The sequence below is a fragment of the Aptenodytes forsteri genome, unplaced genomic scaffold (assembly GCF_000699145.1).
Source record: "Aptenodytes forsteri isolate BGI_AS27 unplaced genomic scaffold, ASM69914v1 Scaffold164, whole genome shotgun sequence".
Lineage (NCBI taxonomy): Eukaryota > Metazoa > Chordata > Aves > Sphenisciformes > Spheniscidae > Aptenodytes > Aptenodytes forsteri.
The window spans coordinates 3947859-3964101 of record NW_008795527.1 but is presented as its reverse complement, the minus strand read 5'-3'; the positions used below and the strand labels follow the sequence as shown (position 1 = coordinate 3964101).

The window sequence follows — 16243 nt, the reverse complement described above, 5'->3', positions numbered from 1 at the left end:
AGGTCAGCTTTTTAAAAAATACGTCATATGAAACATATTTTTGCTTTTTTTTCCTTATCAATTAATTTTGTTGTGCTATGCTAAATTGAAGAGCTGTCTGTAGTCACATTGTTTTCCTACTTTGATTCTTAGCTTCTGGTAGTCTTGCGAAGATTGCATTTTGGCATGTTTTTATTTCCTCCTTGTGCCAGTTAAGAGGACTTTGCTTTATTTATTTGCATAAGCTCAACCTTTACATCAGAAGTGTTTCCAGTTAGTCACTTCTCTACCTGTTTCTTTCTAACTTTTGCTAAGCAGTCACACAGAGGTCAACAAAAAAGCATAAGACAGGAAAGAAATCTAGTCCATTTTAATTAGATCTGTGCTTGCTTAACTGTCTTTCTGAAATACTTAACATCTGTATTAGTTATCTTCTCAGCTTAACACAATATGTTAAAATAATAAAATGAATGATGTAATTGGAACAAGAAAGATGATCTAAAATGAAAGTACATTCACCTGAGCAGGAGTGGGAAGAGATAAGATAAAAATACATAAAGTACAGCAAGGCTTTTACAGCAAGCAAAATGAGGCTCCATGAGTGACCAACAGTTCTTTATGTCATCTCTTTACATGCTTAAAATGAAAAAGATAGTGTGGGTCTGTTGATGCTTTTTTTTTTAAAGTCTCTTCTAACAAAAAGAAAATTTTTCTTTCTGCTCTGAAGCGAGACTTTAATGTACTACTAACCAAGCTGGACACTCTAGTGAGTTAGAGCTGACAAGTATACTTGTAAGCAGACTAGGTAGTTTGGGGATCTAGTCCCTGCAACCCTTGCATGTCTATGCATGTCATCTCTTGACTTCAGTAAGCTCCATCTGAGTAAGTTTTTGTTTCATGAGGGCTTGGAAACCCATTTCTGATACCACTGATCCCAGAGTTTTGCCATTAGTTGCAGAGATGTTGAAGGGCCACTTTGCTGGAATTTGGACATGTCTAGTGTCACTTATTAAGCAGGAAGACTGACTTATTTGACCACCATCTCATGATCCCTCAACACTGCTCCCATCTTTCACACATTTATAGCGCAGGAGGTACTTGCAAGCATCTGGCTTCACTCGCCTGTGTCCTGGGACCACTTGGTGTGTCTATGATCTGCCAGACAGTTGCAGGGAAGTGGTGGAGTCCCCATCCCTGGAGGTATTTAAAAGACGTGTAGATGAGGCGCTTAGGGACATGGTTTAGTGGGCATGGTGGTGTTGGGTTGACGGTTGGACTCGATGATCTTAGAGGTCTTTTCCAACCTCAATGATTCTATGATTCTATGATTCTATGTGGCCTGTAGGGTTGTGCAGCACAATGGAGGCCCCACCACTGTGGTCTGTGGTCATGCAGAAGGCAGGAGGCTGTAGTACTGTGTTACAGGCTATTGAGAATGGCAACAAAGCCACTGCTGCTGCAGTTCACCCACAACTGCTGTGTAGTGGGAACGCATGCTCACTGGACCCTTGCGTATGCCACGCTCCCCAGCTGCAGCTGTAAGAAGGCCCATTTATTGCTACCTTTCATCACTTATCTTAAGGAATATAATCTCTTACCAAAGGGTAGAAAAGTTGAGAAAGGTGTGGACCCTGTCTAAGATCAAACTGCAGCAAGAAACTCCTTTGTTCTTTCTATACGAGGCTCTTTATAATGGTGCAATATGATGGAAAACGGAATTTGCCCCCTTGCGTAACTTTGTCTCAGCTGTCTTAGCATTCAGATTACTGTTAGGAGAGCAGTTGACTTGCAGGGTGCCTTGAGTAACAAGTGGCACTCTGAGGAGAAATGAATTGTGCAGGGAAACAGAGTGTGTTTGTGCAAGAGAGAGACAATATGGGGCAGATGGTGAGAAATATCAGGAAGAGAAAGACAGCAGAAGTATGTGGAGGAAAGAGGTTGAAGGACCTGACGTAAGTGGAGGTGTCCAGATGAAATCTCTGTAAGGGGAAACACAGGCCAAGGCCCCAGTCACTTCTCTATGTTCAGTCATGAATTTTAAGTGTTGAATTTACTTCTTGAGAATTATTCACAGATGCATGGTAAATAAGCGGTGACTTTCAGATACAGTTTGTTTTGGAGTGCTGGAGCTGGAGGGATCTCACATAGCCCAGGTGTACAAAGCCCACTAGGACCACACAGACACCCTTGTGCTTCCCCAGATCTTGGTTGAAGGGATAGCAACGCACCTCTTGTTCTCAAATCCACATCAGATCTCTCAATGAGAAGTGTAGAAGAACAGGTCACTGGCACAGGACATGCTGTCACAGGTACTTCACCAAATAGAGCGATGTCATTACTGGGGAGAGACATGAAACTCATGCTACCTTCTTCAAGCACAAGCGTGGTTAAGAAAATGTAGCAGGTCGTCGCGGTGAGGACTGGAGGCATCACTCCTAAGGCAGGTCTTGGACATACAGAGACGGAGAAAGCTGTCAGCCGTAAGATATGTACAGAATACTGACATTGCTAGAACCTGACCCAGTGGCTGCATTTAGCTGATGTGTCTGATCCCTGGTGCTAAAAATACATTTCTCAGAAACAAACTTTTAATTACTTGCCTTGCTGTTCCCAAAAGCACACCTCATCTCCGTGCCATCTTGTTGTACTTTCTCCCTGACTTTTGCACAAGCACCCGCCTATCATTCTCAGGAATCTTGTTATTCTTCTAGATGGACCATGAACAGCATCACATCCATATTTCTTAAGCATCAGACTCAAACCAACAAAATAGTACTGCATGAGTTAGTTCTCCCACTGTGCAGCATCCCTGCATAGTTGGCAACATATAAGCCTGTCACAGGGCTGATGCCCTGATGATTTTTTTTGTCATGATCTGTTTATTTGGTTGGTCCCACCTTCTCTTGGATGTAGGCCTAGCATTTCTCTGTACATTTAGAAATAAGGGTTGGGGTGGTTTTGGAATCCTGTACGGTGTCATATGTGAAATATAAGGTTTTTCCCTACTAATCTGCAGTCTTCTCTTTTCTGTTGTATTTTGCAGGAGCATCCATCTCTTGGGCAGCTTTCTGAAAAATTGATTGACAATAACATCAATGTTATTTTTGCAGTTCAAGGAAGCCAGTTCCATTGGTATAAAGTAGGTTAGAAACCTGATTTCTTTTTCCAATTTTGAAAGCACAATATTTATATTAAATATTAAAACTGTGCATAAATTATTGTATTTTTCATAGGATCTGTTACCTCTGTTGCCTGGTACTGTTGCAAGACAGATAGAATCACAAGCAGCAAATCTCAATGATTTGGTGGTAGAAGCCTATCAGGTATGATAAGAGTGACAAAGTTGTATGCCGTATTTGTACAGGGATTTTTCACATTTCATAGACTAAAGTTGGAATTTCCAGGATCTTGGCTTCTATCTGAAGTCCACGAGGATAAGTTCCCTACTTTTCTGAACGTCCAGGTTGGTGGGTGACACTATCCCACGATAGCTCTCAAATTCCCAGGCTGTCGGGGTCTCAAAGCCAAGAGCTAGCACTTTTTCCTTTCTAAGGACGCTTCTAAATATGCTGTTTGATTCTCTGCACCTGTTGCCATGTAACTTCAAAAGAAATGTCTGACTTATTTGAATTTTGGCATCTCAGATCTTTAGTTTACAGACCAGACGCCACTGTCTAGGCACCATATAAATTCAGAAAAAAAAGATAGTGCAGTATCTAGAGGGTTTTACAGCGTAATTCTTAGAAAATGGACAACAGGTGGGAATTTACAAGGAGGCAGTTTGACAACAGTGGATATTGTGGAAAGCAGGGTTTACACTGCACAAAGCAGTGTAATGACTCGGGGTTTTGAGGCATGTCAGTGAAGAAGAGTTTTGATAGGGATTTGGGAGAGAACAATGGAAATGGCTTTGTGAACTCTTGCCTGGAGTTCTCAACTGAAAGTAATAATATGGGAAAGAGAAAGTAATAGTATGGGAAAGAGCATAAAGTCATTTTCCACAAATGTTTGACAGGGAATGGCAGCTTGAAAGTGGAAATTGGCATCTCGATAGTGAATGAAAGATGATAGCCTGGTAAGAGGGGGCATAAATAGCTTTGAAAATGAAGCCAAGTAGTATACATTTGATGTACTAGAGCACAGGGAGCCCACAGAGCAGCACCAAAATGAACGTGATGGGTTAGATGGTTGAATGCTGTTAAGGTGTGCAAGTTACACAAACATGCAAGTTCCAAAAGCTGAAAAATCAGTTACAAAGCTATATGCAAGTTATCAACATGTATCACATTATTTTTAATTAGTTGGACGTGGGAGGCTGAAATTATCCGTTGTACTAGGTTAACCATCTAAATCAGGCTATTTGCTTTCAGCAAATTGGCTATAATGAAGAGCCAAGTCTCATGTCTGTTCCTAGTCAATATAGTGGGTTTGTGCACATTTTTCTCACTGTCATGTTGGAAACATTGTGCAGAAAGCAAAGACATTCGAAAGCAGAGGAGATTAGGTGTAATCAAATTGCAGAGAAGTTCCAACTGATATTGTACTTTCTTTTATAAAATTGAGAAATCTCATTTTGAATATGGAGGTTTGCAGGAAATTGCTGGCAAAAAATTTTGAAGATCATAGTCCTTTTGTATGCCACTTTTACACTGTCCATCCTAAATTGCATCCCGGTTTTTAGAGCACAGTGCAGGGCAAACATTCAAGGAGAGGAAACGAAGATTTACAAAATAATTATTTAGTTCAATGGAAGATTCTGTGGGACTTTCCTGCTCCAGCCACCCCCAGTTTGCTCTTGCCTTATTTTCATTTTTTAGACAGTATCTTCCTTCCCATCCTAAACTTCATTGGATTTGATACTTTGAGATTTTTATCATAGTTTTAGGGGCTTGTAATATACAAACACACAGTGAAGAGGGCTTGAATGTTTTGCTTTCTTGAAAGCAAAAGTACTTAGATAAGAGAATAAATTTAGTGTTGATGTTTGATGACAGTGAGCCTCTTGCACTCTTGTTCTGGGCAGGGAAACCTTAGGCTTAGTTGTGGAAAACCCTGGCTGAAAATCCCTGGCTAAAAAGCCAAAGATGAGTCACTAATTTTCAAAAAGTTACTAAAAGAAACATGTGTTCAGATTCATGTAATTAAATTTCCATTTGTAGCAGTAAAAATATCCCACTAAACTAATTTTTTAAATACTAATATGAGAGGAATTTTAATAATCTCTTTGTGCAGTTTTCAGCTCTTCGGTTTGTACAGAGCTTTAATAAATCTTTAAAAGGCCAAGAAGCAATATTCCTTCTTGGAAGGAAGTAGGATTTTAGAGCATGCAGTTAATACAAGTCACAAAGTAGCTGGCTTTTTCATTATTCGTAATGTAAAAAGCCCTAATGGGAATCAACCAGTTGTTGACTTATATAGTCCTAGCTGACCCAAATAAATCAGTAAGAATAATCCCAATAGCCTTTAGATCACCCTAAGGTTTGTTCAGAAAAAACTTTTCCAAGACAGATGCAAAATATCAGAAGTTTATAAAGTGTCAAGTCAATTAGGAACCTTTTCTGCCGGATAGCAATAATTGTATGTATGTTTACTGTTTTATTTTAAATGTGTGGCTAAAAGGCAGTGTAGTCTGTCAAACAATAAGCAGTTTTTGTTGTCACGGTTGTTAGAATAGATTTTCAAATTGCCCAAAATACAGTCTCAAAACCATTTTAGAAAAGCTGAAAACGTTTTTATCTGGAAAACGTAATCCTCTTTATCACAGTTACCAGTTCACTGGCTTTGTATATTTGGAATGTAATCGGGTCTTTGTATGGGAAACAATACTTTAATTCATTCCTTTATTCACACAGACAAGCTTTCTTCATTTTTAGTCAGACATAGTAGCCGTACTTGGTGTTAGTCACTAATGCATGTTATATGTAGAGATGCAAAGCGACTAAAACTTGTTTTCTGGTTACAGAAACTAATCTCTGAAGTGAAAATTCAAGTGGATAACCAGATCCAAGGTCTTCATTTCAATATCACTGCAATCTGTCCTGATGGAAGTAAAAAAACTGGCATGGAAGGATGTAAAAATGTGGGATATAATGAAGAAGTATGTTGATAGTTTTCGTTCTTCAAGGAACTGAAATACTTATTTTTCTGTTTGGTTGGGTTTCAATGGTGTGAAATCCTCTAGGGATTTACTTAAACTGAAAATGGATTTATGTGATTAATGATCACAGACTCTCTATTATTGTCTGGTTTTATTTTTCCTGAATCTTATTTTAATTCTCACTAATCTCATGGAACTAAGGCTCAAAGATTTTCCTGAAAGCTAACGTCCATTAAAACTCTCCTTCTTTGTCCTCCACTGGGCACAATGGCCATGTTCATTGTGATGAAATCTGTACGTAAAGAGGTTGAAAGATAATCACTCGGTGGAAAAGAGTCACTGGAATTCGTGTTCCTTGGGTCTGTACAAGACACCACCTTTCCCTCTCCTTGCTCTAGTAGTCTTCATGCACACTCAGGGTTGTGGATAATTAGTTTATTTTATAAATCAAATTAATAAAATTATTTGTCCCTGTTTAGATCAGTGCCACCTACTGAATGAAACAGATTATAAAACTGGAGGATCATGCACCGTGAAAATGTGGGGGAAGATGTCTGGCTAATAAAAAGAACATGGTTTTCTTCCCAGAACAACTTCTCTGTGCCTTGATATATTTATTTAATTGCTTGGACTAGTAGAGTAATTCATTTAGCTTGCCAGGAAGAGGTCTGTGTTTCTGGAGAGCGGGGTCAAGGAGTTCTTTCCTTCTTGACATGTACATACGTCTCAGCTGGTGTGATTTTTACTTGTGTCTGTGTGTAGGAATAGCAAAACAAGTCAGTAGATTGAATGTGTGAATTTTAAATACATTAATTTAGATGTATTTTATGCTCTTCTGAATTTTGTCTGCATGACTTGCTGCTGATTATCTTCTACAGTTTAAGGGAGATTTGCTATGTTTTTCTTCTTAATTCATCTCTTCTCCAGTGTTGTTCCCTGTGCATGTCGTAAGAAATAGGGCTGGAATTCATTCTGTTTAATGAAAAGAAAAATATTTAGATCTGTTTCTTTTTAATAAAAAGCCAAGCCCGTTGATTGTAAAAGATTGCATGTGGTCCTAAACCTCTACTGCTGTTGAAAATGAGCCATCCTCAAGAGATTAATTTATTTTAACTGTAAATCCTCCTTTTAGTATTTGTTTACAGGCAAAATGCTTTTCCTTAATTCTCACATTCCTTTCATTGTCTAATCCTTCTTCCTTCCTTTTCTTACCAAAACACAAAGCGTATTCTATTCTGGAAGAATCCTACGGCCTCTTCAGGGTGCAAAACTAACTTTGGCTATTAGTGAGTGTCAGTGTTCACAGTGTTGTAATTATTTAGTCACAATATGTTTAATCTTTCTGCTGCTGTGTTCAGACCCATCAAATTTCACAATTCGTATGCAAGACATGATTTGCCCTTCCCTCCCATCTCCCTGCCATTCCTCCAGTAGTGTGTTGTACGTGAAGATGATGTTCTCTAGCAGGATTCTGTGTTGAGTAAAAAGCACATTCTCTAGCTGCAGCTTGTCCTCCCCATGTGATACGCACCTGCTGTATGAATTAATTAGTGCGTAGCCACACTTTTGCCTCGTAACCGAAGGGAAGAAGTCTCATGCACGGAGAGTGTAGGCAACTGAGGGGTTATGTGTGTAGTGGCGCATTTAAGAAGCAAGAAGAAGAAAAGCAAAGGGTGAGACAAAGCCTGTGTGCCCCCTCAATACGACATTAAGAAGCACATGCTTCTGCACAGCATTCTTCTCCTGTTGTCCGTGTAGGCAGACGCAGCCCCACTCGCCACAAAGCCACCATTGTCCCCAAGGGCTCAGCTGTTCTCATGTGGGGGCGCAGCGGGAGCGGGAGACAGCGATGAGAAATGAATGGTCTTAGTCTTTGCGGGTAGTTTCAACCTCGTATGTAATCAGCTTGTTAGGTTTTCTCTTTTTTTTTTTTTATTTGGAAATCTTTGTTCTTTGGTGGTAAAGAGTAAAGGTATTTGCTTCTCTTGGGCTCCTTTCTCGCCTTTTCCTCTTGGTTATATTTCCTCTGTGAGGAGGCAAGGAAGAGTTGTTTTCTGTCAGCAGGCTAAATAGCCTTAGTGAGAATAACCTGTCAGAAGCCTACCAGTCAAAAAAACCCCAAAAAACAATCGTGAAATACAAGATTGCTGTCCAGTGAAAGTATCACAGATGCCAGAGCTGTCAAAGAGTTTTGGTAGTGGTTGATGCAAACCCTATGGCAGTCACCTAATCACCAAAATGAACCAGGGTCCTGTGCCAGGACTCTGGAAAGCCACGGGGGCTGCTGCTGCAATGAGCATTACCGGGGTGAGGACCTGGGGCATGGTGGTGATGGCCATGACACGGCCAGGAGCTAGGCACTAGGTCCACTCTAAAGCAGCACTTGGTCTGCCCAGGACCACAGCAAGAGCAGCAAGACTGTCTTGCTCCATCCCCATTGTAGGAATTGGGAGAAAGAAGCTGATACTAAGGTGTGAGCCATTTCTGTGTTTTAGTAGGAGTAGATAGGGCCATCCAAAAAACCTGTGTGGTTTCTATTTGCACAGACCATTTCTGCAGCAAGAACAGTCATTATAGGTTGTTTTTATGAAGAGTATCTCTGTTTCTGTTTGTGTATTGCCTTCCTCAGTCTAGTCCCAATTCTCATCTGAGTATTTCTATAATATAACAATGTACACATTAAAGAAGATCAGGAGGATGATGATGGTAATTCTATTACTATTTAACTTGTATTAAACTTGTCTTCTGCAACTATGCTTTTTTAACATGAAAAGTAGACTGCTGTCAATCTTCTATTGTTAGGATTTTAACTGTATTTGTGATGCCTATCATTACTCATATATCATATTTGACAAATGGCCACTGTGTATCTTACTATTAGCTAGTGTACATTCATATGCAATGTAAGATTCTGCTTTATGTTTTAAAAATTTTAAGCAATTTATAGGAAATAATAATGATGTAAAATCTGTCTTTATTTCTTCTTAGGTACTTTTCAATGTATCAGTTACAATGAAAGGATGTGATACAACTGGAGGAAGAAAATATGCAATACTTAAGCCTATTGGTTTCAATGAAACCGCCATCATTAACGTGCAGAAAAGCTGTGCCTGTCAGTATGGAGACAGTGCAAGGCACAAAAGAGTATGGGCTGATGAAACTTTTTCTGATGGCAAACAGTCCCATTGCAGTGACAATAATTGTAGCTCTAATAGAGATACGCTTCCTTCTGAGAGGTGCAGACGACACCAGGGCCAGCCCATCTGCAGTGGTCAAGGAAATTGCATAGGTGGAAAATGTTTCTGCTACAAAAACAAGCTAGGCAAGGTGTATGGCAAGTACTGTGAAATGGATGATTTTTCCTGCCCGTATCACCAGGGGAACTTATGTTCTGGTAAGCTGCAGAGTTTATGTCTGTGTTTTGTTTTTGTTTGGGTTTTGTTTGGTTTGGTTTTGTTTTCTGAAGCTTATATACATGATGCAGCTGAAAACAATGATATAAGGCTGTCAAGTACAAGAATGTGTGTGCAGAATTAGTGTGTGAAATGTCCTGAACAGCCTGGTAGGAATTCACGCTCCTGGGCTTTCTTCACCACAGAGGTATGCACTGTCTTCTAAACTTCAGCACTGCTTTTTAGGGGATTTATTGAGTTTTTTCTAAGTTTAACTATTTTTAGATTTAAATCTCAAACTTCTTCAGAGGTATTGATACTGAATATCTTGGATAAAACAGTAACATTATTCGAGAAAGTAAGTTGATACATTTCAGTCTAATGGGAATATGAGACACTAAGAGATTAGGAGGAATCATAACTTCCAGTGAGGTTCCGATTTTCTAACACCCTAAATCAGTCTTGTCAGAGATGCAGTGACACTTGATTTCAAATACTGATATATATGCTAACACTGTTTGGAAGACCTGCTCCAAAAAGTAGAGTGGAAGTGAAACATAAACAGGGACAGTGGTTAGAAATTATTCTTTTTGTGGCCTACTTTATGTTTTTTTAAAGAAAGCATGCAAATGAAAATTGCATATGAACAAAATACAAAACTCTACTTTTAAGTTAGAGTTATTAAGGAAAAATAGGATTGAATCAATCAGTATCATTACTGTATCTCTACCAGAATATTTTTTTCTCTCCTCAGAAGTAATTAAATATTTTAAAATCCATACTGCTGTCCTGCATCCTTTCATTTCAATGAGTGAATTGAGGGACCAATTTTTTTGACCGCAGTTGGATAAATTTAGAGTAATACTATGGATTTTAGTAGAGTTACTTTGGTTTCGCTCTGCTGGTGACTGTGAACTTTACATAAAACGAAGAGAAATAATGTTACCTAATCCTTTAAATACTTCATTCCAACACAAAGAATTACAGTTCATCTTCTCACTCTTCCTCCCTACCCCCAACCAACTTTGCAAATTTACTATTTCCTAACATAAGCAGACCTTTCAAACTTATACGCTCCTAAAGCCTGAGATGTGGTGCCCTGGTCAGCAGAGGAGGCAAGGAGATCTTTGTCTAAGAGATGTTGGAGATTGTCACATGTGATGGATTCCTGCCCTAGGGTACCACAAGGGGAACCTGCCACCTGGGGCCATGGCTCAGCAGCGTGCCTCTTCGTGGGATATTTTCCAGTGCAGAGCCCTGCTCTGAGATGTCCTATGATCCCCTTCCCCACTCCATTTTGCCCAGCCCAGGTGAAAAAAGGGGCAGCCTATACCTTGGCCTCACTCCCATTTAGGGGATCCCATCTGTTAGATGGGACTGTCTCCCTGCAGCTGCTCCGTGGATCCCTGGAGCACAAGAGGGCCATCACAGTTTGTGTGGAATTTACGTACTGCCGAGGCATAGTTGAGGAGACCTCATGAGATCTGCCCGTGCTTTATGCGCTCTCTATTTCTATATTTCCTAAAGGTGCTTTCCCACGCTGTAAAAATGTGACTAAACATTATCAGCATGTCGGTTGTACAGCTGCCTAAATGTGCTACAACATGGAAAACATATGGATTTTGCCCTAAAGCTCCCACTGCTTTGCCTGGAAAATTGTAAAGGCCACCAGAGGTTCTTCATAGCCTTCGAATCCTTGAGGCTGTGCCTTTTAAGTTCTTATTAAACAACCTACAGTTCATAAGCACAGCATACCCACCTGTCCAGCTCAGTCATCTGTCCTTTAGAAAGGCAGAAAAGCAGTGCTATCATGCATGCTTTGAAAAGAAAAGAGAAAAAAAACAACCTGGCCTGTGCATATGAACTTGATACTCCTTCCTCCACTGAATCTTGCTGTTTATTTGAATTGAATGCTTTCTTGCTAAAGAGAAGTTTGTTTAGTTTGCCTGAAGACTGTTTTCCTGGTCGTTGTGTAATTTTTAATCCCCACTGCTTTGATCAAAGGCAACAGGGAAAATTCTAGTAAAACGTTTTAGGATGACATCAAGGTAGCAGCTTTTGCTCAACTTAACAGCAAACAGCAGCCATAAATATGTATCATGCTGGTAATTTCAGCCCAAATAGTTAACTTAAAAACTAATTAGCAAACCAAGGTCTAAATTAGCTCTGTTAAATATAAAGCACCAGCAATACAAACGTATGCATATAAAAATTGACTTTCTATGTTTTCATAAAAGCATATGACTCAAGGCTATCTGATGTTCTAGGTAATGGTGAATGTGAAGCTGGTAAATGCAGATGCTTTGCTGGCTGGGAAGGTGACCGTTGCCAGTGCTCGTTACAATCAGCAAAGCACTGCCTGAATTCAAAGGGCCAGATTTGCAGTGGAAGAGGAAAATGTGTATGTGGAAAGTGTGAGTGCACAGATCCAAGAAGCTTTGGCCGTTTGTGTGAATATTGCCCTACTTGTAACAAAGCCTGTGAAGAAAACTGGTACGTTTCTTGTGCTAGACTTTACTTTTTAACTCTGTAGTCTTGAAACAAGGAGAAATATTTCTGCTTGGCTATATTATTGTGTGCTATATTTCTTAGATAATTAGATTGTAGGAAATCGAAACAATTCATACTTGAGACTTTTCTCTAAGTAGCTGAGAGGTTCACACTGGCAATTAAGAGAATTGTGTGTCCGTATCTGTGTTCACCAGTCTGTGTCCAACTTTCAGCTTTCTGAAGTCAAAGGAGGTGTGTCCTATGAGTATCTTTTTTTTTCATATATTTATTAAAAGATGGTTCTTCGTATGAAATCTTCTGGGTAGGAAACAAAGCCTATAAATTTGGAGTTTTAAAATGGACAGTAGATCCTTCTCTTTAATGCCACCAAGTCTAATAATATTGTCCAAATTTGTTTTTGCGCACTCCTCGTGCTTCTCAGCTGAAAGAAGGAGGCGTGGAACAAGAGCGGTACCTGTGCGTTATCACTGCCATTGGTCAGCAGAGCAGAGCTGGTCTTACCTAGAGAACAACATTCTCCGTTACTCAGTTTTAAACCACTTGGCCTTTGCTGTGCTAGTTTTAAAGCATGCCATTTTTCCTTACCCATGTAAAGGAAGGGACAGTGTGGAGGTCGAAATGAGCAGCCCAAGGAGGAGAGAAGCTAGACCAAGCTGTCAGTGGTACACTGGCTGGCGCTGGCTTAAAGAGTCAATGAAGCCCTGTCTTTGGGCACGGCTCTTCTACACCCTCCCGTCAGCACGTGTAATCTTCTGCATCCCACTGTGGCCAAGAGGGTGAGAGATCAGCCTTTAGTTGGAAAGGGAATTGTCATCAAGACAGAATTGTTGTTTATTCGTATCCATTTGAATTATAGCTCATCTGGCGAATATACTGGAGAGACAAGCTGGGCCATGTCTGAAAAGGTGACTGCTAAGACTTCACTAGATAAAATGCAGGTAGCCTTGCTGGCTTACACTTGTTCAAAGTCACTGTGAAAAGTGTGCCTTTAATAAATTCAGAAGATGGCATAGCTTCATTAAAAATTCAGTCAGGGCTTTTTCAGGATCACTTGTGATGTCCGTCTTCTGCAAGGCTATAAAGTGAAGATGGCAAGACTGACAGCGCTGCCTCCCACTGTGCTGCTGACCCTCTGAACTGCCCAGCAGCGGGACCTTGCGTGGCTTTGTCTTAACATAACATCCAAAAAATTATTAACAAAGCTGTGCTTTCTACACCTATCTCTTCCCTTCAGTCCCAGCGTGTATCCCAATGAGATTGATAGATAAGACAGACTGGAACTGAACTGGAGGCTGACAGCTGAAGAAAGGGTGCTGGACCCTTAGCTACACCCCCTGAAAACAGCACATCACAAAATGCAGAGCAGGGGCCGGATGAAGGTGGCTCGAAGCCAAAGACATGTTTTACTTTACAACTTCTGACTAGTTGGTTCTGAGAAGCATCACAGGGATAAAATGCTGAGAGGCATCACATTTCAGAAAAAAATAAATAAATGTCGCAATGTTTTTACTAACATCAGGAAAGCATTATGTGCAAGCGATACGTCAGCCTGGTGATACAATCTCTTTAAGAGGAGTGCAGAGAAAGACACGGGTTTTTAATTACATTTTTACTTTACAGGAATTGTGTTCAGTGCCATCATTCTAACAATGCATCTCAAGCTAAACTTGACCAGTGCACGACCTCATGCGCTTACCTGCTGCATTACATTGACCAAACTCCAGGTATGTAACATTTTCTAGGTAATTTTAATAAGAGATGAAAATCTGTTGGGATTAATAATTGAATTCACCACTGATACAATGTCTTTCAAAAGTGTGTCATACTATTACAATAACAGAGAAAGAAAGCAGGAAAAAGGGAAAAATCACTCGTAGCTTCAGGGAAAGTAAAAGATAAATAATAACAGGAAATGTGATTGGCAAGGATTGCTAAATCAGATTTCCCAGCTCCTTGAGAAGTCACATCTAATAATAATGAATCCTGCGTGAGCAACGCTTAAAGAAATATTTATAAGAATCTGTTATGGCATCTGTATATTTTATTACTATGGATATGCTTACATTATTTGACATTACCAGAAACGAGGAGAATGAAGAAGAATGCTTACCTCACGTTCAGTAATGTTTAAATGTTCCTTTCAAGTACAAAAAACTGCAGTTATGAGGGCTGTGGAAGAATAAATTATTTTTTTTAATAAAATCTCATAAAGCTTAATCAGTCTACGCTGCAACAAAAATGCAGGTAAATGGTTACCTTTTGTCACTTCACATTTTTGCACGTCTTTTATCTTACAGTTGTTCATAAATGAGAAAACTAACTGAATACTTTTCTCATAACTTTAGTATTAATTAAAGGAAAGCTTGCTGCATGAGAGAGGTTTACCAGTGAGGAGAGCACTGGACAAAAATTCAAGAAACCACATTTTCTTTCGTATTTTGCCAATGATCTGCACTGTAATCTTGTGAAGTTTAAACTGTCTTGGCCCCATACATCTCTAACTTTTCATCCTCTCTATTTCAGCTATAAGCTCACCGGCTTACAGAGAATTTACGGTGGCCAACACAATGAAGCCTGAGTCTTAGTTCTGTAGATTAAAAGAATAATAGTTTCACTGTTTTTCTACAGTGGATCTTAATTGGAATTGCCTTTTGTGATATACCCCGCTTTAAAAGCTTGCATATGGCAACTTTTCCCCTTAACTTCCTTAAAGTTATTTTCCCTTAACTTTTATCAGGCTCATGTTACATTTACGTGACATTACTGTGTAGATATGACTGTGTTTGAGGGATGTGCCTATTCCATACATTAGGCTTTACACTTGTGTTTTCCTTTCGTTGCAGAATGTTTCTCTGGACGAAGCTACTTTAGAGTCTTTTCCATAATCTTTATAGTTACCTTTCTGATCGGGTTGCTTGTTGTCCTTATCATCAGGCAGATAATTCTGCAGGGGAGTAGCAATAAAGTTAAATCTTCAGCTGATTACAGAGTATCTGCAACAAAGAAGGTAATTGATTTCAAAGCCATCATATTCAGTAATCTTTTTCTTGCACATAAAAGTTAGCTAATCGTTGATAAAAATTGTATCTTCTCCTTCAAGGATAAGATGTTTTTGCCTACTGTTTGTACAAGAACAGTAACGTACAGACGTGACAAACCAGAGGAAATAAATATCGACATCAGCAAGTTACGATTAAACGAAACTTTCAAGTGTGAATTCTGAAGACAGTGTGTTTTCTGCAAATGTCTATTTCCGTCATGCTCGACTTTTTAAAAGTTACCTTTTGTACTCTGTCGGAGTCTTGACTGTTGCCGTATGGTTTTGTGTCGTGCGTTTTGTTGAATACTGTAACTGAGTGACATGTAAGCATATTCACGTCATGTGACTATGTTTGAGACTATAGCTGCTGTATTTTTTTTATTTTTGAAAGAGAAATGTGCGTTACTACTGTTCAGAAACATTAGTGTTGATGTAGCACTTTAGCATATTCTAATTTATTTAGTTATGGCCTAGAATGTAGAAATGAACCGGTCTGACAAAGCACTGATCTCACTCTACATGTAGCTAGTACTGATGTGCTCTGTGGGAATGGACAAAAGCTGTGACTGAAATATTAACATTGCTGTATATTATAGCAATAGATAAAACTGTTCAAACACTCTTAAATAGAGTAAACGGTACTTTTATAGTTCTCTCAGTTGACTAAATTCCACTGATTTGTCTCCTTTAGCCTCTTAGCTTCTCCTCATTACTTAATAAAAATGACTGGATTAAACGAGTGCTTAATTACTGGTGTGGATGTATAGTTGTGTGTGTATACACACACATGCGTGCACACACACAGAGATAAATTTTATATATATAGTTTTTTATACGTTATGACGTCACTTAAAGATAATTTATATCTGAGAAAGAGTAATTTTTAGCTTTTTTACTTGTTTCAACATAAAAATTTATATATGAATTTTAAAGTATTTGGAAACTGAGTGGCTACAGAAAACGAGAGAGTTCCTCTGTCCGACAGCATAGTCTACATGATGATCGCTGCCGGCTGACTTCACCTTTCGAGTCAGCAGCATCAGCTCCATTGCAAGCAGATAAATTACAGCAGAGCTGTGTTTGTTTTGCTAGCTACATGTCAGTGTTTTGCCAAATAAGGGCTTTGTTCTTTTTGTATGATGTCAGACCTAAGTCTGATTTTACACACGTGCTCTTTTTTCCTATGTAAATTAGTTGACAGGATTAGATTTCGTGAATCCTTAC

At 39.3% G+C, this 16243-nt stretch overlaps 1 protein-coding gene across 1 annotated transcript in view; it reads left to right on the top strand.

Moving 5' to 3' along the window:
• ITGB8 (integrin subunit beta 8) overlaps positions 1 to 15202 on the top strand; it is a 43912-nt gene extending 28710 nt beyond the window's left edge. The window contains exons 7-14 of the mRNA XM_019472788.1: positions 3023 to 3118; positions 3213 to 3302; positions 5942 to 6076; positions 9065 to 9470; positions 11736 to 11961; positions 13600 to 13703; positions 14823 to 14986; positions 15080 to 15202. Coding sequence (XP_019328333.1) covers positions 3023 to 3118; positions 3213 to 3302; positions 5942 to 6076; positions 9065 to 9470; positions 11736 to 11961; positions 13600 to 13703; positions 14823 to 14986; positions 15080 to 15202 — 1344 coding nt within the window. The remainder of the gene's footprint in view (positions 1 to 3022; positions 3119 to 3212; positions 3303 to 5941; positions 6077 to 9064; positions 9471 to 11735; positions 11962 to 13599; positions 13704 to 14822; positions 14987 to 15079) is intronic.
• Positions 15203 to 16243: the final 1041 nt, after the last annotated feature.